At 50.2% G+C, this 26,141-nt stretch overlaps 1 protein-coding gene across 1 annotated transcript in view; it reads right to left on the bottom strand.

The window, feature by feature from the left end:
- SORL1 (sortilin related receptor 1) overlaps positions 1–26,141 on the bottom strand; it is a 151,298-nt gene that overhangs the window by 31,545 nt on the left and 93,612 nt on the right. Inside the window, exons 22-31 of the mRNA XM_082683701.1 lie at positions 24,460–24,633; positions 22,824–22,937; positions 19,090–19,212; positions 16,517–16,636; positions 11,038–11,163; positions 7,981–8,088; positions 6,120–6,251; positions 5,072–5,203; positions 4,304–4,438; positions 3,037–3,192 (exon numbers count right to left, since the gene is read on the bottom strand). Coding sequence (XP_082539827.1) covers positions 3,037–3,192; positions 4,304–4,438; positions 5,072–5,203; positions 6,120–6,251; positions 7,981–8,088; positions 11,038–11,163; positions 16,517–16,636; positions 19,090–19,212; positions 22,824–22,937; positions 24,460–24,633 — 1,320 coding nt within the window. The remainder of the gene's footprint in view (positions 1–3,036; positions 3,193–4,303; positions 4,439–5,071; positions 5,204–6,119; positions 6,252–7,980; positions 8,089–11,037; positions 11,164–16,516; positions 16,637–19,089; positions 19,213–22,823; positions 22,938–24,459; positions 24,634–26,141) is intronic.

The following is a 26,141-nucleotide window of genomic DNA, read 5'->3' as shown; positions in this document are numbered from 1 at the left end:
CTTGGTTGACAGTGGAGTATCGCCTTCAAAATTCTGAAGGAGAATTACCGACAACCTAGAATTCCATACCCAGATCAACCATCCATCCAGACCAGATCACCATCACTCACAGCTGAAGACAGAAGAAAACCACTTTCAGAAAAGCAAGACGTCAACAATGCTCCCCACGTTCTCTTTCCCAGGGAACCTTCTGGAAAATGTGATCTACCAAAAAATGGGATTAAAAAGAGAGAGAGGGAGAGAGGGAAAGGAAGGATGAGGTAGAGGAATCTGGAATACAGAAAACGGGCTCTCCAACGTGAGAGAAGTCAACCACGTCCTTAGAATGGAGAAGCCACATCCTGCCAAGACACGTGTGGCCCAGGCACAGAGAGCCATAAGCACAAACCCCAGGCAGCAAACTTGGGAGACAAACACACTGAAGGATGTCTTCTCCGTGCCCCTGGTCTCTGTGCCCCTATAGTCACTGGACAAAACCTACTGAAGGGTACGCTCCAACAACACAAGGGAGCAAACCAAGAAAAGCAAGACACAAGACCCAGGAAACAGCAACTCCAAACCAGAGAAAGGCAAAGGGAGTCCCAAGGAGGGCAGTGAAGGCCCGGGGGCGGGGGTGTGTCAGGCAGTGGGCGTGGACAACATGGGGCCCAGAGAGGAGGACCTGGGCTGGTAGAAGGGATACCCGCCAAAAAAACTCTGGGGCTGAGAAATCACTGATAGGGTGACCTTGCAGAAAGTGACCCCCAGAAGCTACAGAGAGAGGGACAGCATTAGCAGATGCCACACAATAGCCTGAGTTACCAAATGAAACAGCAAGGACCAATGACTAATTTGGGGATACTGTGCGTATCCCATGGTTTTAACCAGAATTTCCAAGGGACATCTCCTACGCCTAGAACCCTTCTGCTGAAACAGGGTACACGGGAAAAGTGATAAAAAATCAGGTGAGAAAGCCAAGACAAGGCACATCACAGCACTGATGCTTACACGCTAGGGGGCTGCCAGAAGGTTCCAGACTGGGGAAGGCATGATCAAGCATCCGTATGCGACCTCTCGGAAGGTAAACTGTAAAGGGGAGAGGCATAGGGCCCGGAGACCAGTGAGGAGACTCACAGTGCAGAAACCAGATCTGAGAGCTGGAGACAACCCAAGTTAATTTGCACTGGTGACATACATACAAAAGAACTCATGAAAGCTGAGGGAAAGATGGAAATAGAAATCTGCTCTCTGCATTAAGCAGAATTTGCTAGAGCGTGTTAATACCCTGCTCAGAAGTTTTAACAACCCAAAGGCAATTTTCAGAGGAGAATCCAATCACTAAACAGACAGGTGGTCTTAGGGGGCCAAGAGCAGAGATATAACAATTTTCTTTATAATTTGTTTTAATGTGAGAAGCATTTATAGGACACTATTTGCCTATTATTGTCATAAGTACAGTGGGGGATTCCAAGTAGTGTGTGGCATGATCCCAAAACACGAGGTCCGTATAATCGCTTGGAAAACAAAGATTCCCAGGCATGAGATGATCAGGCAGCAGCACAAGGCAGATCGCAGTGAAGAATCCAAAGGACAACAGGTAAGTATGAGACTGTGAAAGAGATCATGGGGCACCTGGGTGGCTCGGTAGGTTAAGCCCCTGCCTTCAGCTCAGGTCACTATCTCAGGTCTTGGGATCGAGCCCCACATTGGGCTCTCTACTCAGTGGGGAGCCTGCTTCCCCTTCTCTCTCTCTCTCTGCCTGCCTCTCTGACTACTTGTGATCTCTCTCTCTCTCTGTGTCAAATAAATAAATAAAAAATCTTAAAAAAAAAAAAAAAAAGATCAGTGCCAATGACAGGACTCCATAAACTTTCCGTGGTGGTGGGCTTGGGAGGGCAGATGACGGTGCCCTTGGCGCAAGCAGGAATCTCACACTTCAGTGAACTCAGCAGCCACATGGCGAGCTCCTGAGCTCCACACAGAAATCCTAATTCTGTAATTCTCACAAACACCCCCAAGGGATTCCATTATGGTGGTCTCTGTTCTGTACTTTGATAAACACTGGTGACATATCAAGGTTTCTTTTAGCTACAAAATCCATGCTTCTGTCTGCTGCGATGGACAGTGGGATTCACAGAGTGGGGCAAGTGGGAGGGCAAAGTCAGGGAGGACAGAGGTCTCTGATAAGACAGAAACTCTGCTGAGGGAGTATTGACGGAGAAGAAGCAGGTCTGTCCAGACAGGATGAGCAGCCCGGCTTGGCAGACGTGCCAAGTAAAGGCAGGTAAGGAAGGACCCTGAAAACAGGACTCAAGGGCTGGGATGTCTCTTCTGGACAAGAGAAAACCACTGATGATTTCACACAGTGAAGCAACGGGATGAATTTGTTTTAAAGGAGGAAAATGATTGCTGACCTAGAAATTTGCTAGGAAAAGGATCTGCAAAGTATAGAGAACTACTGTATCCTCTCTTACTCTAAGCGCATCTGAAACAGAATCCCGTGCCGGAAAGGACTCAGCACCCTTACCTCTGTTCTGCCTACAGTTAAGGGAAGGCACTAGTCAGGGGTCTCTGGGTTGACTCCTGCCTCGGGCAACATGGTTACAGCCCTTGCCATCAGATGCCTTTCTGGGTCCGGCCACTAGATGGCAGTGCCTACCCTCCTTTAGCAGGACGGCCGCCAACCAGCCAAGAGGAAAATCAGGCTCTCCCCCTTGAGAGTTTAACACACAGCCAAACATTTCCCCTATAATTCCCATCGTAATTTCCTGTGGAGAAGGAGGCAAAGGTGGCCCAGCCGCAGCCAGGGAGGAAAGCAGGGCGGCTGGCCTTTTCGTGCAGGAAGATGAGAAGGCAGTTAGAGGAGAGGCGACCCTACAGCTCTGAGTGCCCCAGGTCTCCCAGCTCTGGGGGTGAGAAGCAGCCCGTGGCCCCAGAGCCCAGGGTCCCAGAAGGCAGGGGGCGCACTGAGCCTGGCCCCGCTGTGCCCAGGACATCCCCCTGGAAGGTTTGCTCCACAAAGGCAGGTGCCACGGGAGCGGGAGCGCCAGCACTCACCAGGCGAGGGGCAGCCTTCCTCATCCGAGCCGTCTGCGCAATCCCGGTACCCATCGCACACCCAGCTGTCCATCACGCACGCCCCGCTGCTGCAGCGGTAGTAATTGGGGAGACACGTGGAGGGCCCGGGAGTGGGTGACGGAAGAATATGTGAATCTGAGCAAAACACAAGCAAACAACAACACCCAAGTGTTACAAGACGCTCGATCTGAAACCAAAATGTGTCCCAGACTTAGCGTGGACTTCCTGTTTGAGCTGCTCCAGCCTGGGGAGGCCAGTGCCAGGCACGGTTCGGAATAGCGGCTCATCGAAAAATCATTTATAATGGGGTCTCAGAATAGACTGCAACCTCCTCCCTTTTTTGGAGCAGATTCACCTAACCTCTCTTCTCTGACTTGGGCTAACATTTGAATGAGTTTGCTTTTGCAGGGGCGCAACAGGACCTCGATGCTTTTGCAGGCTGATGGAAGGAAGGTAACTCAACGGGCAGGGTAGATGGGAGAACTCCCACTGAGGCTACGCACTCTGCTGGTTACAACCCCACAGCAGCTCCCCTAAGACCTAGTTCAGAGAGGAGAACACCCAAAAGCAAAGTAACGAGTATGTGGTCCACACCTGTGCTCCTCAGGTGCAACAGGGCCCCCGTATCACCTAGAAATCTGATACAAGGCAAATTCTGACTCAGTAGGGGGGCCTGGGGTGGGGTCGGAGACTGCATTTCTTACAAGCCCCAAGCAGGTGTGGAGGCTGCTGGTCTGCAGGCCACGCCTGGAGTTGCCGGTTTCCAGAGTGTTCACCGTGGCCTATAAAATATGGTACGTGGGGGGCGCCTGAGTGGCTCAGTGGGTTAAGCCACTGCCTTCGGCTCAGGTCATGATCTCAGGGTCCTGGGATCGAGTCCCGCATCAGGCTCTCTGCTCAGCAGGGAGCCTGCTTCCCTATCTCTCTCTCTCTCTCTCTGGCTGCCTCTCCGTCTACTTGTGATTTCTCTCTGTCAAATTAATAAATAAAAAAAAAAGCTTAAAAAAAAAAAAAAGAAAAGGAACTCTTAAAAAAAAAAAAAATATATGGTACGTGGGCCCTTCGGAACAGGAGAAACCAACCACGCTGCTTTAAATTAGTGGGAGTGGGTAGAAAAGAACTCAGAGTTATGCCTCCCAAATCTCTGAATTAGCCTGGCACCAAGGAGACCAAATTCAATTCTGGGCGGAAACGGGGCCCCGTGTGCTGGCGTGTCCTGGTTATGGGCTGACCCAGGACCCCTCACCTCCGCAGTCCCTCTCATCAGACCAGTCGCCACAGTCGTTCTCCCTGTCACATTTCCACCTGTTGGGGATGCAGTGGCCATTCTCACACTGGAACTGGAAGTAGCGGGAGCAGTTTGGGGCTTCTGTGGGGTTTTCTGGGGAGATGAACCACACCATCAGTCAGTTTGCTCTGCACCCACGTGAACATACATGCTGACCAGACAGACACAGCCTCCTCAAGGCCCAACTCCCGGGGCAGCCTGCACAACCCTACCAGATCCGGGGAAGACAGCTTCCTGGACCCAAGCCCGTCTTCCCAGATCCCAACTCAGTACGTCTCTGAGCCACGCTCCTGGTTCTACAAATAATACCCAACTTTTTCATTTTGACCTTTACCAAAGGACTGATGTGACTACGGACTCTAACCCAACAGGGACAAGGACTCCGTAAAGTTGTGAAATTTGTAACTTTTAGGAGAGGAGAGGGAAGCACATTCCAAAAGATTTACCGTAATTCCTCTTCCATATTTCTTAGACATCATGCAAACTTCCCAACGGGGGAAAGAAAAGGAACCAGCATAATTGTCCCCCAACACCGACTAGAGGCAGGCTGCCACCTCAAGACTCAACTCCTTACACAGTGATTCGAGAGCTAGTAGGAACCAGTGCTGAGGAAGGAGAAGGCCAAGGCTGCACAGGAGTGGGGCTGAAAACGGCCTTCTTAACCACAGGCGTCAGTCACTGTGACCCGGAGATTAGGGACAACAGGCCGAAGAGCCGAGATCTTACCGCAGCTGGCTTCGTCGGAGTAGTCACCGCAGTCATCCATGCCGTCGCATTTCCAAATCAAGCTGATGCACACTCCATTCTGGCACTGGAAACTGAACTCATCACAGACCTTGTGGAACTCGGGGTCTTGGGCTAGATAAGGAACAAGCATCCGTAAATTCCAGGTTACTACCATACTGAAGAGCTCAACGTGGGACTCTGCTTAGAAACAAGAGGAAAAAGCAAACTGTCCTCCACCAAGAGACAGGCCAGCTACAGGGTTCCCTGATGGTAAAAACCAGTTGAAATCCTAACCCCCCGTAGCTCAGAAAGTGACTATATTTGGAGACAGGGTCTTCAAAGAGGTGATTAAGTTCAATGTGGTCATTAGGGTGGGCCCTGATCCAATAGGACTGGTGTTCTTATAAGAAAAGGAAAGCAAGACACAGACAGGCAGAGAGGGACACTGAGGGAGAAAGAAGGCAGCTGTGAGCAAGCCGAAGACGGGGACACGGAAGAACCGATGCTGCGACATCTTGACCTTAAGCTTGTGGTCTCCAGAACTGTAGGAAAAGGCAGTTCTGTTGTTTTAGCCACCCGGGCTGCAGTGTTTGGTGATGGCGGCCCAAGCAGACCAGTACAAGTCGCTACCACAGGCAGGGCCGTTTTAGAAGCAGGGCTAGAGCAGTGCACGAGACAAAGGCCCTGTTCTCGTGAAGCCACGTTCCAGCCAGGAGAGATAGGCGATCCACTAAATGCATGGGGTGCCAAGTGGTAACCAGTGCTGGGAAGAACCCCGCAGCCAGGCAAGGGCACTACAGAGGGACTGGTGTATGGGAAAGGCCAGTCGGAGAAGGGGCTATCTGGGCCAAGACCCTGGTCCTTCCACACCTTCCACACCTTCCACTTACACGGACACCAACCACCAAAGAGCAGTAGTTCTGAAGCAACCAAGGTAAGTCTTTCTCAGAAAGGGCCAGACTGGATGGTCAAGCAAGACCCCTGAAGGAGAGCGGCCCAGCCCCTCACAGTGTCGCCGGAGCCTCCGGCCTCTCCCCGCCCCACTCACAGCATCCTGCGAACGCCGCGTCCTCGTCGGAGCCGTCGCGGCACTGGACGATCCCATCACACACCATGGAGTGGAACAGGCATTGCTGGCGGTTTTTGCACACAAAGTCCATGAAGCGCGTGCACAGGGGCTCTGAAAGGGGTCGGGGGCCGGGAGAAGGCCATGAGCACCTGGGACTTGGGGGGTGGAGGGGACTCGTGAGCTCTGAGCGAAGGTGCCCTGGTAGCCACCATTCACTGGGTACGTGCTGTGTGCCGAGCCCTGAGCGACAGCGCCTGACCCGGAAGTTCATCACTGAACTCTCGAGACGAGGTTATGAAGGATTTTGCTGTCCCATTGTCACAATGAGAACAGAGGGGGTGGCAGCATTGAGTATCCAAGAGCACCCAGCTCACGGGAGCGGAGCCAACCCAAACTGACAGCCAGACCCGCCTGCCGTCAGTGCTCACGATCTCAATCGCTAGTCAGAATACTGGCTCTCTACTACTTTTTCTATAAAGGACCAGAGTTAGGGACTGAATCGTATCCCTAAAAATTCATATGTTAAGGCCCTAACCCCCAGGGTAACTGCATTTGGAGACAGGGCCTTTAAAGAGGTAATAAAGGTTAAATGAGGTCATCGGGGGACCCTGATCCAACAGGGTCCGGTCCTTCAAAGAAGAGACCCAAGGCACTTGGGCACAGACAAAAGGCCATCCAGGACACGGCCAGAAGATGGCCTTTGGACTCGAACTGCGACATCAGCCTGCCCCTGGGTCTCCAGCCTGCCGGCCTGCTCTGAAGATTTGGACTTGTGAGCCCTCATCACTGCAGGAACGGATTCCTGAAAATAAATCTCTCCCTAGCGATACACACATCCTACGGGTTCTACTTCTCCAGAGAATGGTGACTGACACGTGTAGGGAGCAGATTCTCCAGGGTGTGCAAGTCCTACGGTCTCTGCTACAACTACACCCCATGGACGCTCTAGTGTGCAAGCGGTCGGAGATGACCCGTGAACAGGTTGTGACCGTGTTTAAAGAAAACTTCATGCCCTAGAACAGCGTACACCCAGGCAGGCAGGGTTTTCCCCACAGGCCAGCCTGCCGACCCCTGCATCGCAACCGAGGTTCTCAAGCCGGGCTATCACCATCACCTGCAACCCTTAAAAAAACATCCCAACGCCCAGGCCACGCTCCAGACGGATTACATCTGGATCTGGGGGTAGGGAGGGGGGAACCCAAGCATAGTAGACTCACAGAGGAGCACCACTGACCCAAGACAACCTCTGTGAGTCTAGAGGAAACTGGGATAAAAGAATCACCTAGCCAAAAATGTTACCCCAGCAACGCTAATAACACCAATGAAGTAGAAGTAAGTGTTCAGTTCAAAACGATGGGTCGACTACTGCAATGTACTGCGACTGAACAATAGCGTTCACCAAGCTATGACCCATTCCACGATGACCCCACTGCTACCTCCCTATCCCCACCACTACCTCCCCCGCCGCATCCCTGCTCCTCTTCCCCCAAACCACAGTGCCCTGCCACCATGAGCCTCTCAGAGTCCTGCATGAGCTCTGGTTAAAAGCAAACCACGAGTGGGGCACCTGGCTGGCTCAGTGCGTTAAGTGTCTGCCTTTGGCTCAGGTCGTGATCTCAGAGTCCTGGGATTGAGCCCCACATCAGGATCTCCGCTCAGCAGGGAGCCTGATGCCCCACCCACCGCACCTGCCCCTATGCTTACTTGTGATCTCTCTCTCTCTGTCAAATAAATATATAAAATCTTAAAAAGAAAAAAAAGCTAACCACCAGCACACACCAAGGAAATGCAACAATTCATTCCAATATACGAGTTTCCCCGGGGCAGGGAGAGGGCTCACCACAGTGCTGCTCGTCCGCGCCATCCGAGCAATCCCGCAGGCCGTCGCAGTGCTTGCTGGACGGGATGCACGTGCCATTCGGGCAGCGGAATCCATTGCACTTCTTCTCTGAAATGCAATTCGACAAGGGGAGAAGATGACGGAGAGGAAACAGGCAGCCCCTCGCCTGCGTCATTTAGGTAGAAAGCTGCACCACCCCTAAGGAAGGTGGGGACTGGTACTCGTGGCCACAGGTACCGACGTGTGCACACGGAGCCCAGCAATGCCATCGTAAACGTGTAACCTACCCGCAAAAGTGAAAAATATCATAAATACAAGTTGTTCGCTGCAATGCTCTTTGAACGCATGGAAAACCACCTACGTATCCACCCATGGGAACTCTGTAATGCCTTACTGTACACGGAACACGGGAATGGTCATAAAGGCACTGAGGAAGCGCTCTGTAAAAAATGTGTCCTGCGTACACAGTTGTATGAAAAAAAAAAAAAAAAACAAGGTACAAAAAACATGCATAGCAGACTACTTGTATAAAAGAGAACAAGAATACACAGCACATGTAAGTTTGCACATATGCACAAAAATATCCCAAAAGGGTACACAACCATAATTTCCTATGTGGAACAGGGTCAGAATTTGCCAGATGGGGAGAAAAATGTTTACTATACTCCTCCTGATACTTTGTTTCCATTTTGAACCATGAAAACATGTTGTCTACTCATGAATATATATTTTTAAGAAAAGATTCAGTGATTTAAAAAAAAAAAAAAAGGAGGGGGGATATGAATCCTGATTATAAATCCTAGTCTTTTAAAGCTCTCATAAATCACCATTCTTAATTCTTCAGGAACGCTAAACCAAAGCCCTTTTGGAGAAAGGCCATCCTAGAAATGTTGAGAATCTTGGGTTTCGCACTTAGAGGACAATTCTTAGCCTGAGGTAACCCTTTCTCCTGAATGCAAAGCAACTGCCCGACATTAGGCTTTAAAGTAAATTCTAGCAGGTCAGGCATGGCCACTGAAAACCCAACTCTCAGGAGAACGGTTCCAAGAGGGTCAGCTATAAGGCAAGAAAATGTGTTTTCGCCCCATAAAAAGTCATCATGGAAGGGGAAATTACTCAAAGGACATCAAACAGAAAACAGTAAATGAGTGTCATGAGTCGGGGAAATATCTAATGTCTCTAAGAATAACAGCTTTTTTAAAAAAGTGTAAAATTAAAATTATACGAGACAAACTCCTGTTTGTTCAATCAGTGGAAACAGCTAAAAAAAATAAAATGCAAGCTGAAGGGAGATTTGGGGAAATAGACATGACGCTACTGGTAGACGCTTTGGGTATCACTGCTTAGAAACGCAGTCTGGGGACACTTCATGAGAATCACTGAGGTCCATGAGGACCGCTGAGCCAGCAGTGCCATACCAAGAACATGTCCTAGGAAGGATCGTCAAGGAAATATAAGCCTTTGTTTCCAAAGAAATGGATTAATTTTATGATGCGTGTTAGCGTAAAACTAAAAACACTCAAATGCCTGACCAGGAAGCAACTAAGTGAGCCAGAGAAACAGGAAGTGAAGATGCGTCTGTCGTGAAAATGCTGAGTCTAGAAAAACAGAGATCAAGGCAAGCATCTTTAAGACGCTGACATGAGAGCAACAGGGTGTACAACATGCCGACAAAGCCTACAATCCCACGAAGATCTGGAAATACGGTGTAAGTAACAGGAAATACACACTGGTCTCTGACCCTGGCTACTGGCACAGAGCTCTTGAAACCCTTGTAATTCCGTAGGAGACAGAAGTGTCTCGTGTTCTAATGGGGCAAATCTGGGTGGGCTCCTGCACAGCTTTTGGGTAGGGGCTGGTCACCAGAAAAACCATGCCATGATTAGAGGCTTGGAACTTTGAAACCAACCCCGGATCCTCCAGGAAGGGGCGAGGGATGGAGACTGAGGAAATGATCAGCCAGACCCAGGCGATAAAGTCACTATAAAAATCTTAAAAGCCTGGGGCTCAGAGAGCTTCCGGGTTGTTGACCTCAGAGATGCTGGGAGAGCTGCAGGTCTGGAGAGGGCACGGAAGCCCCACAATGCTTCCCCATACCTTGCCCTACCCATCCCCTCCACTGGAACGTTCATTCTATCCTCTACTGCATCCTTTTCTAACAAACGAGAAGACGTGTTTCCCTGCATTCTCTGAGACATTCTAGTAAATCACTGAACCCAAGAAAGGGGACCCGGATGTACAGGTGGTCAGTCAGAGGCACGGGGGACAACTCGAGGCTGGTGACCAGCATGTGAGTTGGGGGGCAGTGCTGGGGACCGTGCCCACCTCCTGTGAGAGAGACGCCATCCAAGGAAGATGGCGTAAGGCCTGCGTTAGCTGGAGGACCCCCAGCTGGTGCTGAAGGATTACGTGGTGTGGAAAACACACGGTGGCCACAAAGTGTTGGAAGCACTATGCGAGCAGAGGAGAAACACGGGGATTCTCATCCTACAAACGTTAAAGGAAAAGGGTAATGACAGAGGACCTTAAAGATACTTGGCATAAAGCAGAATTTTACAAATTGTGTTTGTGTGGCAGCTACTTTGTGAAGGGAAATGACCACCTCAGAGTTCTCTCTGAAATCGGTTATGCTGAAAGAGTCCTGCCTTTGGGGCGGTGAGCCACATTCCCACAGGACCGTAACAGAGGACTCTGAGTCATAACACATGCGACTGATACAGAAACAGATGGTTAATTTCCACGGAACCCTGGTCCTATCTGTAGGTGCGGACGGTGTTTAGCACTCTGGGTGCATGAACTGGTTTCCGTTTCTTTGCTTCAAAGTTGTTAGGGAAAGGCAGCGAGGCACAACAGCCTGCCTGCCGGTGAGGACGACACTACGCACCCCCTCGACACCCTATAGCAGAGCCACAGAGAGCCGTGAAGGCGCGTTTGGTTGTCCGTGTGGACCTGGGTGCAGGAGAACAGTACCCCATTCCCTGGCCCATCTGTTGCCTCTCTTCCGGGACGGCAGATACGAGGGACGCTCCCGGGAGAGGCCAAAGCGTGGGCATTTACCACAGTTCACTGGGTCCTCATCGGAACCATCCTGGCAATCCGTGTCACCGTCACACGCCCACCGCTGGGGGATACAGTGTCCGTTGTGGCACTGGAAGTTGGAGGCCTCACAGGTGTGATAGATGGCTGTCAACAAGAGAGAGGAGAGAAAGCGTCAATGCCGCCCTCGCCCCCGCTCCCCCACCAACTGCCAAGGAGCTGACCAGAGAGGGACGGCGCTGGGTAAGACGGGCGGGACAGCCCGGAGTGCCAGAGTTCCTCCCTGGCCAGGAGCTAGGCACCTGGGTTGCCTTGAGGGCAGTAGGATACAGCCTCCTGATCAAGGAAATCCCTTGACTCTGTAAGTCTGTGAAGCTACACAAGCCTAGACACACAGGTTTTAAAAGAATCATTCACGGTTCGCCACCACCTACGACGTGAGGGTTAGTCCCCATTCACAGATAAGAAACAGCCTTAGAGGGGCGCCGGGGTGGCTCGGTCGGTGAAGCGTCTGCCCTGGGCTCAGGGCGTGATCTCAGAGTCCTGGGATCGAGCCCTGAGTGAGGCTTTCTGCTCAGTGGGGAATCTGCTTCTCCCTCTGCCTCTCCCCGTACTCTTGTGCTCTCTCTCACACTCTCTCTCAAATAAAGAAAATCAGTTTTTTAAAAAATGAAAAAAAAAAAATTAAGAAATAGGGTTTAGAGAGATTAAGAAACTTGCCGACATTTGCAAAGATAATTAAATAAGGACGCTGGCCCCCTCCAAGTCCAAAGCCTGTGTGGCTCCTGGGCAGCTCTGTCTTGCAGCTTTATCTTCTCTCATCAACCCACTCACTCATCCAAATTCTGTGCGACAAGGAGAGGTGGTGTGGGCCCCAGAGATCTGCTCTAGACCTGGTCCAGCCACTCTTTGGGGGCCTCAAAGATCCTCCTTATAAGGACCCTTGTAAGCTCAGACAGGCTGTGATCTTGTAATTCTCAATAAATGACCCAATTTCAAATGTGGAAAACCTCAGATCCAGAGAGCACAGAAGACTTATCCAAACTCACACAGGAAGGTCCCAGAATCTCCTCGCCTTATCTAACTCTCTCGACCCTCAGGAGTGACTTCCCCCAGCCTACGACATATGGTGTCTGCTACAATCATTAGAAGAAAAAGACACAAGTGAAACGGTGCCATTGTTACAAACCGACAGCCTTGTTTGCATACATGGGCAGAGGCCACCTGGAAGTCCTTAAGAAACATCTCAAAACCCTGGTTAAAGACTAGTTCGAACGCAGAGTAACTGTCTCAAATCCAACCAGCACTTACTCTCTGTCGGGTTTCCCCTTCCTCTGCTAAAACAGAAAGCTATTTGTGTCTGTTCACAGCTGAATGGAAGTCAGGTCTGGCCTTGTTTACCACTGACATAAAATAATACAACCAAGATGGATGGGCTCTCTGTTAGCTTAACTGTGCGAACAGGATGTCTTTGCAACAGACAAGGCAGAACCAACAAAAGTGGGTTACTGAGTGCATACTACAGTTATTTAATTTGATCAAGATGGTTGGCAATTGTTACTCAAGGATTGGCAAAATTCTAGAGGGCATTTTTGCCCTCTAGAATTTCTACAATTTGAGGCTATTTTGTGCAGCAGTCTGAAATGCAAAGAAAGTGATTTTTCAAACCACTTTCAAACAAGTGGTGGTCCATTACCTGCTGTCTTCTCATCTCTCTGAAGATCAAGGCTATAGGTGTAGTGTGCAAACAGGTCTAGAGGAAGTTTCAATATTTTACAACCTTTGACACTCGGAATCCACTAAACATATTTTTAAAATATACTTCTATCTCTGATAAGAGGAGTAAGGGTATGTTGCACAGTATGTGAGTTTTTGTACCAGTAACAGCCACTGCCTGGAAAACTTCTGACCTGTTGGTTTTACAAGTCTGACAGCCCTTGAAGATACTCCTCAGCAAAGCCTTGCTCATGTTCATAAAATATACTGTCGCCTAAACTCACTGCCCTAGTGAGCTACTTGTTATTATTCAGCTTATGCCTTTCCTTTTTAATTGAAAACAATTTCGAAGTGTTGATGGAGTTTCCAAATGACCCTTCTGGGAGGCACGTCTGAGATCTCCAAAAATCTATCACTGAAGCTGAGTTCTGAAAGACTAATCAGTTTGGTAAAATTTCATGTAAGTGGCCTGTTATGAATGGGATTCTTAACACAGTCTCTTTTTCTGAATTTCCCCCATCTTCTGAGTAACTTACTAGCTCTCTGACATGGAGTGTCTTAATTACCATAATACATGTTCAATTACCACCTTTTTCTTTTAATTACAAGGAGGGAAGAGACTAACTTTAATACAGACTAAAGAATGGGGGGAGAAAAAGAAGAATCCTCCATGTGGCAGGAATCATTGTACCTGGATGGGCTAGTGGGGTAAATGACCATAAAATCAGAGGGTCGGATTTCTCATAGAGGCCATTATCCTACACCTAACTCTCTGACTTGGACAGATCTTCCTTGACTCAACAAGACCCTCTGGAAAACTTGATCAGAAGCATTGACCAAATATAAGTGGGGCAGAAGAGATGAATGAATTCACATGGTACGAAAGCGCTACCACATTGATTTCCAAGGGCTGGACCAGGAAGAAACGAACGGGGGGAGAGAAAATGCGACTATCAATTCAACCTGAAGGATGAGTGACACAGAAAGAATAACATAAAGCATAAAGAAGGGGCCTTGAAAAATAAAAGACAGACTATGAAAAAGAACCAGATGGAAATTCTAGATACAAAAAATATAGTCGTGGAAATAAGCATAGCTCAGGGGATTTGTGGAACAGCCCATTAGACTCAGCTAGAAAGAGAATTGTTGAACTGGAAGAGAAGACTGAGGAAGTAACTTAGATGGTAGCACAGAGTCATGAAAAGGCGGCAAATACAAAACCAGGAAGCATGAATGGCAGAAGGACACAGCCCGACAGACCCGAGAGTAAGCACTGAAGACGAGACCAGAGAAAATAGCAAATAGAGTTGAAAAGATCCCACCTGTGATTCCCCAGAATTGGTGAAAAACAAATCCTCAGCCTCTAGAAAGAAAACAAGACTCAAGAGCAGGCTGAATAAAGATAATTTTGCTTAAGGAAGTCAAAACGCCTAACAAGAACAAACAAACAGATACCTGGGGAGAAAACGTCTGATTGAACAAGATCACCTGCTGGGAGAAATCAAATCAACACAAAAGAGGCCAGAAGGAAATAGAATAATCCCATCAAAACATTTAAAGGGAGGGCGTGGGTGGCTCAGTGGGTTAAAGCCTCTGCCTTCGGCTCCGGTCATGATCTCAGGGTCCTGGGATGGAGCCCTGCATCGGACTCTCTGCTCAGCAGGGAGCCTGCTTCCTCCTCTCCCTCTCTCTCTCTTTCTCTCTGCCTGCTTCTCTGCCTACTTGTGATCCGTGTCTGTCCAATAAATAAAATCTTTAAAATAAAATCTTTAAAAAAAAAAACATTTAAAGGAAAATTACTACAAACCGAGAAACCCAGATCCATCTGAATTCAGGATTGAGAGTGAAATAAAGACACGTTTATGGAAACAAAATCTTGAAAGAGCTTACTATTTGTGGACTCCTGTTGCAAGAAACAGAGAAAGATGTACCCGGGAGGGAGATGTCAGGTACAAGAAGTAAAGGTAAATGGTTAATGAGATAGAATAACAGTGATGAATGTTAGTGTTCTTAAAATATACAGCTAAAATACCAAGTATTTTTGGAGTCTGTTCTCAAGTCCCGGCAGGTCTAGGGGAGGGCAACGTTACCACACAAAGACACACGGGGTGTCTTGAGCGTAACCGCTGAAAGAACAGAAATCAAATGTTTAAGCTCAAAATCCATGCAGGGAGGTGGGGAGAAGGGAATAAAGAAAACTCAGTCCCCGGAAAACCAAAAGCAGGACAGAGAAGAACAAAGACCATGCATGCGAGCGGAGGCCAACAGGAAGTCTGCCGACCTGGACTGATCTTCTCTGGCTTTGCAGGTGACTTAGGCGATCAGACCAGGAAACGAGGGGACACGCCACATATCCTAAGAAGCTCACAGCTGACCGCCAATTATTTTGAGATGATGGGGAAGGAAAATCGTCTTTAATAGATCTGGAAGAACGGTCACTGGAAAAAGGGAACAGGGGAGGCGCAAGCACGTTACATTTTCCCCAGAGAGCCCTGTCAAAAAAATAAATAAATAGGATAAAAATCGGAGAGAAAATCAGGAATCTCGGACAAACCCTCCCACAGACAGGAGTTGATAATTCATCCCGGAGGAGCAGCACATGCTGCTGAAACACACAAAACTGACTAATGTGGTTATGCTAACAAGGTGTTCAATCATTTTGCAATTTACTAAACTGAAATGCCCAAGTGCACTCCTCTAATTTATTAACCAATTATCCACCCAGGCCCAACACTTCCAAACAGCACTCTATGGTTCCTGGGCTGACAGCAGTTCCTTTCTGGACCCTGGCTTTTCCTCCTCCTGCAGGCCATTTGGAGAGAAGCCTTTTCCCGCAGTCCTTCAAGAAGCGGAGGTGCAGACACTGAGACTGCCCCAGAAAGGACAACAGGGGCAAGTTTAGGTTAAGTTCATAAGGGGATAGAACTCGGTAACATCACAAATCATCCTATGGGATGATATGGCATTTGAGATCCATTTACTCCTGAAGGTCATAGAAGGTCACCTCAAAACGAAAATGAACTCAGAGAAATCGTAGTGTAAACCGCCCAATCGAGGGGCACCTGGGTGGCTCAGTGGGTTAAGCCTCTGCCTTCGGCTCAGGTCATGATCTCAGGGTCCTGGGATCAAATTCCACCTCAGACTCTTTGTCCCGTGGGGGGCCTGGTTCCCCCTGATCAACATGTGGTCCCCAGGCGAGGCGCCAGTCTATAAACCGTGTATCACTGATCCTGAAGCAATAAGCTTGAGCCAGAATGGGAAGCGACTATACCACTCAGGACACTTGTTTAGTTCAATGAATGCTTTTTTCACAGCAAGACATTCTCAGTGAAGAAGCAGGATGTCGGTTTTTCTTTTATTTATTTATTTTTTAAAGATTTTATTTATTTATTTGACAAACAGAGATCACAAGTAGGCAGAGAGGCGGGCAGAGAAAGAGAGAGGTGGAAGCTCTCTGTAGAGCATAGAGCCCAATGCAGGGCTCGATCCCGGGACCCTGGGATCATGACCTGAGCCAAAGGCAGAGGCTTTAACCCACTGAGCCACCCAGGTGCCCTGGTTTTCCTTTTAGCACAAGCTCATCAGTCTAGCTGTTTGCAAAGCATGCAGCTGGCTGATGGCTAGCTGAAATGGGTAGCTAAGAAATGGCTAAAGGGATCTATTTCTTAGACCCTCGGGTCTACGATTGCATCGGGCTGCCGGGCTAAGCAGTGCGCGTACACACACACACACACACACACACACACACACACGTGCTATGAAGGGAGAGCAGAAAAATACTGACCGGTACAGTTGGCTTCGTCGGACCAGTCCCTGCAGTCGTTGTCCCCATCGCACACCCAGGACGAGCGGATGCACATCCCAGAGCTGCAGCTGTACTCGTCGCTCCGGCACTGGTGCATTTCTGCGGGAGGGAGCACACACACAGAGCTGGGAGAACCAACACTTACTCAGAAACCCATCTCAAACCGAGCTCTGGCGTCGGCGTCCCTAGGGGCCGGAGATGCACGCATTATCCACGCTACCATCACTGATTATCCAGAGATAGCATGGGTCGTAACCGGGGGCGCCAGCCCACTGAGGACAGACTCCAGGTGGGCTGAGACACCGACACCCTCACGTTTTTTAAAGTTTATTTATTTATTTACGTGAGAGCCAGAGAGTGTAAGCAGAGGGAGGGGGTGAAGGAAGAGGGAGAGGGGAAAATCTCAAGTAGACTCCAGGCTGAACGTGGAGCTCGACGCAGGGCTTGATCCCAGGACCCCAAGATCACAGCTTGAACTGAAATCAAGAGTGTCAGATGCTGAAGCGACTGAGCCACCCAGGTGTCCCGGACACCCTCACGTCCTTGCCACTGGCTGCCTCCGGGCCACGAACAGCATCATCCATGCTCCTCAGGGCACTTCACAAATACTGTCTAAGCTCGCTACAAGGGGAAGGTTAGGAGGCAATGCTCCAGTTACCCAGAAAGTAGAATCCTCAACAATTCTCAAGAAACAGAAGCTTCTAGAGACAGAATCTGTGGTTTCAGAAAAGAAGTTATGAGAACTTCAAGGGAGCCGATCAGTTTGAGATGCTCTGATCGGGGAAGGTGAAGATAAGTGCCGAGCTCCCAACACAGAGGAAACTGGGGTCCTTCTGCGGGCAGAGCTCCAGGGACGCTGGCTGGCTGGCTATCTCTAGAAAGGTGGGGTCTTGAGGCAAATGAACCCATGCAGCCTGTCCGAGACCTGCAAGCAGGCTACACCGGCAACATCTTTCTTAGACGCTGGGAATCTCAGTCAAATGGAATTGTAAAAGGGGTAGCCAAGCCTGGAGCCCAGGGTGGCTCCCCAAGTTGAGTCGTTCGGGTTGATGGTGAAGTTGGAAATTCAGATATTGGTGGGGAAACAGTCTGGAGATTTATGAGGACCTGCCTCTGAGGATATCTGGGACTGAGACCCTGGGGTGGATTCGGGAGATATTAGCCCAAACAGGCTGTGAACAGGGAATCTGATGCTGGACTCTCCTTCCTATGAAGCTGTGCCCTTCAACCCCGTGCAGGCGCTAAGGAAGGAATGGGAGGAATGCAGAGGAAACAGCACTGAATCCCAAAGACTCCCTTCCAGAACTTTCTATCTTTACAAAGATGAGGGAAAATGAGGGGACCCCCATACACACAAAATTCCTCTAAGAGCCAGCCAAAGGGCATTTCCCTTGCCCCCCTCATTTCAGTCCCTGGGGTCAAACGACCTGCTGGTGAAAAGGCAGGTCCCATCCTTAAACGTGTGCGGAAGGTGCACAACTTGACTCGTGGGTGGGCAGGGAGAGCCACGAACTCATCACGCTGTCTGGGTCGGCGTCTGGCCCTGTTCTCACTTCCCCTTCTCAGTCAGGACTCCTTCGGTCTGGTGTGCTATGAGCACCGCAGGATGTTTCCTCCTTGGACGGCCAGCAACACTGAGTGTGGTACCGGAGCCAATCCTGACAACAGGCCTCCCGCACCGGGCAGGGCCAGGTGTGGCAGCGAGGGGGTGGGGGGAACCGCAGGCTCCGGGTCGATATCCTGACACAAACTAAGAGTGTCACCTTGAGTAAGTCCCCTCAGTCAATTAATTGGAAATCAAGAGGGCTGAGCTAGAGAACCCCCATCACTCCTGGCAATTCCAACACACTATTTTTCTAAACATAAAAATTTCCATTCAGAAAACAGATGTTCGAACAACATTTGTACCATCTGCTGGCTTCCAACAGTTTACTGAATTAGACTGGTTTAAAAAACAAAAAACACAACGTTCACAAAGGTATAGATCTGTGTCTTCAGGAGGCTAATCTCATAGCCACCCAGACATGTAGGCCAAGTCTGTGCCGCACAGAGCTGTTAATAACTGCCTGCATTTAGTCAGAAATCTCCCTATCTCATTCGTGCTTACAGCATCTCTGCACCATAAAGTAGGGTCCATTATCTTCTGAATGAATTGGTCCTACCAAGGGGACAGAGGTGGTCACACAGCTGGGTATCAGAAACCCCGATGGGGGCAACTGGGTTGCTGTCGGTTAAATGTCCAACTATTGGTTTTGGTTCAGGTCATGATATCGGGGTCCTGGGATGGAGCCCTGCTTTGGGCTCTGTGCTCAGCAAGGAACCTCCTTAGGATTCTTGTGTGTTCTTTCTCTCCCTCTGCCCCTCCCCACTCCTCTGTCTCCCCTCTCTCTACTACCTGCACACACAAGTGCATTCTCTCTCTCAAAGGAAGAAAGAAAGAAAGAAAAACCAAGACACTTCCAGAAATCCTCCATCTGCAGCCCACAAAAGCCCCATGAGCAAGGGTGCTGCCCCACTCAGGAGTGGGGTTCCTGGACATCATGTCCCCTTACCACAGTGACTTTCATCACTGTTGTCGCCACAGTCGTCCTCAAGGTCACATTTGTAGGAGAGTGGGATGCAGGTCCCAGACTCCTGGCAGCGGAACTGGGTGTCCAGATCACAGACGGTCGTCGCTACAAGGGAAGAGACGACATACTCGTGAGAGACGATTTATTCCCTGGCCAACACATACCCCCACCGTGGAAAAAGAACTGAAACAGAGAAGGAAGCAGATCTGAATTGCAGCAACAGACAAAAAAAAAAATCAGTCCCGTGAGAACCTGACATTTACAAGCAAGGGAGAGAAGGGCAGGACAGCTTCCAGATGGGCAGCGGGCTGGGAGGGTGAGAAACTGCCCTCGGCTGGGAGAGAGACTGATGGGCCGGATCACCTCGTACGGCCTCTAAGTCAGCAGCAAAGATACCTTCGTCTAGACAACGACCACGGAGAAGCCCAGTCCCACGGGCCCCTCATACTGATGACACAGGAAGTGTCGGGCAAGAATTCTGCAGGCCACCTGGGCCCTGTCGTCGGGCAGAACCGGATGTTTCAGATCCTGGCTCTGCCTCTGCCTCAAGCAATTAACTTGAACCCCCTTGGGCCTGCTTCCTGCACAGCAGGAGGAGGTGAAGGTCAGGTGGCCAAGTGCTGTGATGACAGAAAGACTAGATACGGATCTCAATTCTGTAACTTATGTAACCTAACCGATGTGTGCCTCTGTTTTCTCTACTGTAAAATAGAGATAACAGATCACCTACGCCGAGGCAGTATTATGAACGTAAATAAGCAAATCGGTTTGGGACCAGAGCCATGACATGGGCTGCAAAACGGAATAGCTCCAAACCAGTGTCATGTCTCTTCCTTGTCCTTCCTCTGCCTTCCTGCACCGGAATGGGTAGAGACGTAGATCCTTCTTCTTCTAAACGGAAATCATCTGGAGTTGGGGGGAGCCCAACCCCTAGAACCCAGCAAAAGACCCTTGAGGCGAGGCTTTGGGGAGGAAGGCTGTGCTCAGGAACGACTGACACATGAGGTACAACATGATAGAACAGGATCCGGGGGTGGGGGAGCAGTGGTGTGCCAGGAAATAAAAAGCCAGGGGCAACGCTATACAGTTAGACATCCCAGCGGCTCTTATTTGAGGCTCCATTTCTTCTCTGTAATTGAGCTCATGGTGGGAGGCAGAGGATGAATACAAAAATGACAAGGCTGCAGGGGCTTCACGTCAAAACCCAGAGCGCCTGACAAGTTCCCAGCGCAGGAGTCTGTGCGCGGGGGAGGGAGATGAGCTGACAACAGCCCTCCCTGGCTCCCCAGTCGCTACTCCCTTTCTCCTCCCCTGCGGCTGATGGGGATGCTGCGATTAGCTGCCCAGACAGCAGTGGCGCCCTGCAGCAGCCGGTCCCTTCCCTGCAGCCCTGCCCACGGACGGGGCACCTCCACCGTCAGGATAACCACAGCTCTCATCCTCCTCGATAAGGGAGCCACTCAGGCAAGCACAGTCAGGCACCGCTCTCCGGTTCCCAGGCTCCACGTTGTGACCCCTGCACCCCACCTCACCACCTCCCCCCTGCCAAGTAAATGAACAGAGAGAGAGCAGAGCAGCAAGCAAGTTCCACGGTCCATGGTCCTGGGGAAGGTCGACCCTAGCGGACGCTGACACCAGACCACAAGGAGGTCAGTGCCAGCTGCACACTTGGCTCAGAGGAGGAGTGTGAACGGTGTGCGGAAGCCTGTGAGGCCGGCACTGAGCTCCAGGGCTAGGGGATGCGGGGAGAGGGCATCCCTTCTGAAGACGGAGGGAACTCCCTTTCTCAGAACACTGAACTGGTACAAGATCCCAGCTTGTCACCTAGTGGAACCCAAAGCCCCTGCATGGAATCCCCGTCGATCGGACACAAGGTCATCTAGTTGAAATCTGTCTGCTTCCACTAAGGCTAATCCCGTCTGGACAATTGTCACAGCGAGGTGTTAATTCTAAGAAGCATCTCCTCTCCCACCCCATTATGTAAGAAAGTCCTTTCCAGGCTTGGGTCCAGCGTTGTTGATATTTATTGTTTTTAAGGAGCTTTGGCTCTTCCCCCACAAATACCGCCCTCTCCTGAGACTCTGGTAGGTCGAGAAGGTTGTATCAGTGTCCTTTGGACAGAGAAGAAAACACAGAGACAGTCTAACGCTTCTCTAGATCTGCCCTTCAGTAGTGAGCTCATCTCCCTGCTCCACTGAAACCAAGGAGAAATGATTAAGAAAGTGTTAGTTAAATAACGTCCCAAGTACCAGCAAGGCCAGCAGAGAGGTTTGCTGGGACCAGGCGAGTTTAGGGTGTCAACTACTAAGCTTGCTTTCTGGCTGGGTGGGGTCGGGGGCGGTGGTGGAGGTAGGGCGTGGGAACCAGGCACAGACCCCACAGACAGCTACTGACGTATGTCCACCCCGGAGCCAGGCATCACCCACTCTTCTCAAAGCCCAAAAGGGTAAATGAGCTTCTGGCTTTCCAATGGGAAAATATTTGCAAGAGAAGCCTTCACAGTGGTTTCTGGCTTCCCTGCTTCTGGTCTTCCTCCCATCCAGTGCCTTCTGCCCACAGCTTATCTTTCCAAAGACAAAAATCTTATCATGCTATTTCAGCTGTTCCCAACGGCTCTTCTGAAGAAAGCCCACAGGCACTTGCTGCCCTGGGCCCCATCACTAGCCCATCTGCCCCCTGCCCCACAGCTTCCATAGTCACGTCAACAATAAGCCACACCAGCTTCCTAACCACACCGTACACGCTCTGACCTCTGGGCTTTCAGAGCTGCTGTTCTCCTGCCAACCGCCATGCTCCCTCCACCTCTGCTTGGTTCAGCCCTGCCCACCTTTCAGGGCTCCCCATAAATACCAACCCGAGTCTGAGTTGTGTGCTCTTCCCAGATGCACAGGGCGCAGCTCTGCCGTAACCACGTCTCCACTCTCCCAACTCCCCTACGGAGTCAACTCCGTGTTCGACTGATCACCCAGTACCCCAGGCTGCACACAGAGCCTAGCCCAAAGGAGTCCTCAACAACTGTTTGCTGAGTGAATGTAGGAACGTACTACTTACGGTCCGAGGGCCAAGCGCCTCCTTGGAAGATAATATCAAAGCTATCAAAAATTAAAACCTTGCAGTAAATAAATCTAATCATTATAAGCAGTTATTTGTCTTTAAACCCGTGCCTCGGTAACGCCCCTCAGAAAGCACACAGCCCGAGATGATGTTTCCATGTGCACAGATCAATGTCCCCACACTTCAGGCCTGACGAGGCATCCTCAGTTAGGGAGAACCGTCTCTCTGGAGACTGGCAGGCAGCCAAGAGCTGCTGACTGGATGGCATACAGGAATGAAATCTGCTTCCCATTTCTGGAAAGGCTGAATTTACAGACCAAGGGATGTCACCTGGTCACCACCTTTGTCACGGTGGTAAAGCCACAACGAGAGCACAGACTGCCCAACTCCGCAGTCAGCTCAGTTCCAGCTGGGAAATGCTGACCAGTCAACCCTCTGGAACAAGCAGTTCCCTTACTGGTGGGGCTGGGTTTTCAATAACTACCTATTATCTATGTGTCTTCTCTGGTCTCTGAGCCCCATCAGCCGGCAAGGGCATCACCGGTCACTGGTGGGCACCCCAGGCTGCCGGCCCCCCGACCTAGGCGGAGCCAGCTGGCCAGCCTTCCGAGGACAGTCCGTGCGCCCCGTCCCGAAAGCCCGGCTGAGCCAGGAAGACTCACGGCAGTTTCTCTCGTCGCTCATGTCCCCGCAGTCATTGTCAAAGTCACACCACCAAATGCTGTTGATACAGTTCCCATTGCTGCAGCGATACTGGTTCCGGAGACAGGTGTTCTCTGGACAGTGGGGGTAGGTGGGGGTGGAAACGAGACCCGTATTATTCTTACGGCCAGACTGCAAGACGTTCACTTTTCACTGAGTTTCCATTTCTCTTTCTCAAATACCATGCCTTACATGGTAAAGAGGAAAATGGTGCCAAGCACACCTGCACACGGGAGCACACGACGGAGACCTTCTCCCATCTTCTCTTAATTATAATTAAAGGACAAGAGGCCAGCTGGATCGGTGTTGGGGGTGTTTATAATGGTGATAATGGCAATGGTGCCAGTTGGGTCCAATGGGTCGACTGGACCAAACATCGCCGTCATAAAACACTAATTATACAAGGAACTGCTTAAGGGGCTCTATCTACACAGTATGAAAACATACGTGTTCCACAGATCTGTACCTATATGTACTTTTGTATATACAACCATTATATCCATATATATTCCATTGTTCAGCCAAGTAGATGACAAAGGATACATGATTCTCTGAGGACCTCATTCCACTCATGACACACAGGGGAAAAAAATGCACTGTTTAGTAAACCAAGACAAGAACACATGAAGGTTGGCCTCTTGTTTGGGTCACCAAAAGCATTCTAAAAGAAAATATTAAAAAGCTGTTCTCTAATTTAATTGTTAACACTTTTTCTTTGTGAACAGCTTTAAGATGATGTCTGGAGCCTGAAAGAGACTCTCCTGTGTCTACGAAAGAAAGGGTGAGCCTTTCTCCATGTGTATTTCTTATAGGAAAAGGGACCACAGGGCTCCTTTGTGTGCCCACCCCAGGTCTAAGAGGCTTCTATGAGGAGGGAGGTTGTGATTCCAAAGCCAATATAACTGTGAGAATTTAAAAAAAAAAAAAAAGCAGGGATGTGGGTGCTTCCTGGCAGGGCCCCTCTTCCAGAGGCTCACCTCACTCACAGTAACGCCAGGCTGGGAACATAAATCAGACAGGAAAGAAAGATCAAGACAGGTTCTGAGGGAAAATTTTAGAATCCATGTATTTAAATTCAAAGGAAGAGTGGGTGAGGCTGCTACGGCCGCTTGGTCACAGCGTGAGGTGAAGCCTCAGAGTCTGTAACATCGTTCCCAATGTTCTAGACATTTCCGGGCTGGTGGGGGTGGGGGGCGGGGGAGAACTGCTATGTGAGCCTCGGTGAGCTTGTAGAGTCCCACCAGTCCTTTCTCCAAGTCGGGCTTGGTCCCAGCTGACAGGAAGCAAGGACAAGGCATGGGTGAGGAGACAAAAAGGGGACATCGAGGAAGGCCTGAGTCATCTGACAGGAAAACCTAAAGCACAGTTATTGTGTTTATACAAACCACGCAGGGCTGTTCCCGATGAGGACTGAGGCGCACAGGCCTCAGAACCTGGACCAGGATGTCTCTTTAAGTATCTAGCAGATTTGATTTTTACCGAGGGCATTTCAATCACCCAAACCCACGGGGAACAGAGAGGGGAACAGAGAGCGCTGGGAGAGGGGAGGGAAGAAGTAGGGGAGGCCGGCGGGCAGAAAAGATGACTGGGACCCACCTTCCTTGAGGCAGGTGTCGTTCTCCCGCTGGTAGCCTTGAGGGCACTCACACATCAGGTCCCCGGATGGGAGGACGCTGCTGGCCACGCCCTCCGGACACCGGCAGCTTTTACTATTGTTGGCCTTGGGCAGGCACAGCAGGCTGCACGGCCTGGACACGCAGGCATTGCTTCCTGGGGAGAAGACAAACAGCGGGCGCATCCAGGTTAATCGGGACCGGGGAGACCCCGGACAAGGGACTGAAATCTAAGACCACCCCCTCCTTTTACAGACTAGACAGCATGAACAAAGCTTGGAAGACAAAAGGGATGTGGTGGCCATCTCTACTCAGAGCCCAGATAGAGGCTACGCAGGGTCTCCGGCCCAACAGGCTGCCCTGGAACCAGGCAGGCATCAGCCATGCGTCCTGGGAATTCGGAACGGGGCTAGCGAGGAACCACAGAGTCATTGGGGAGCTGGAGCTGGGAGCTGGTCCCAGAGTGCAGGTGTCAAAGGGGATGCAGGGCACAGATGTGCAGAAATAGACTCAAGAGAGGGAGTCGAGGCCGCATTGGTGGCTCAGTGGGTTAAGCCTCTGCCTTCAGCTCAGGTCATGATCTCAGGGTCCTGGGATCGAGCCCCGCATCGGGCTCTCTGCTCAGCAGGGAGTCAGCTTCCCCTCTCTCTCTCTGCCTGCCTCTTGTGATCTCTCTCTGTCAAATAAATAAATTAAATCTTGGGAAAAAAAAAAAAAAAAGAGAGAGAGAGAGAGAGAGGGAATCAAGAGAACACAGTAGACTTCTGGAGGTGAGGAAAAGGGTAACACTGGGGCCCCCAGGGGAGAGGGAAAGAGAGAGAGAAAGGGCAGCTTGGCCATTCCCAGCACCAGGCCCCATCAGGCTCACCTGTGTTTTCCATCTCTGAGTTCCTTACAATCTCCCTTAATGTTTTCATCAGCCCATTTGACTTGAGTTAGCATGAGTGGGGTTCTTCTCCTAAGACCCCACAGCCCTTCATTTGGAGCCATCCACCTGAGTCATGACGGGGCCCCGGACAAACATCTGGGTCTCTGCCTCTCGCTTCCTCAGTGCCCGAGCGCAACCACCGAGCTGAACGAAGGCCCAGCCACGGGGCCCTCATCAGCCTTCGCACTATGAGCCACACAATACACCCACACGAGGCTAGTACATACAGACCTGTCCCTATTTCTAATCTTGTCTCTGGTTCTGCTTTCCCAAGAAAGGGCCAGATACAAGTCCATAAAACCCTTCACTATAGTCTGGAGAGAGAACTTTAGTGGATGAACAGTGATGAAAAAGGTCTCTTCCTACCCCCACACCTTTCTCGAAGGAGGGGATGGAATGCATAAACCGTTTTGTCACAGCTGGACACACGATATGACTACTGAGCACCGTAAACGCCACATCAACCACGAAACGTATGCTTGTTCTTTGGGCTGTGACGATTCGGCATCAAAATTGGGGAAAATAAACATAAATACTTTGCTAAAACTCGACTGATAATGTTTTGCCATCTCATGGACAGAGAAACTCCCCTGCTGTCCCCCCCAAGTCACATCCAAGCCACCTGCTTCCAACCGGCCAAGATTGTAGCTGTGTCATACTTACACCGAAATGCAGGTTGGAAAACAGAGTCCATGAATGACAATCAGTATTGATATGGGTGACGATACCCACAGTAG

Source organism: Mustela nivalis (assembly GCF_964662115.1).
Source record: "Mustela nivalis genome assembly, chromosome: 9".
Classification (NCBI taxonomy): domain Eukaryota; kingdom Metazoa; phylum Chordata; class Mammalia; order Carnivora; family Mustelidae; genus Mustela; species Mustela nivalis.
The sequence above is the reverse complement of the archived record's forward strand: the minus strand, read 5'-3'. Positions and strand labels throughout refer to the sequence as shown.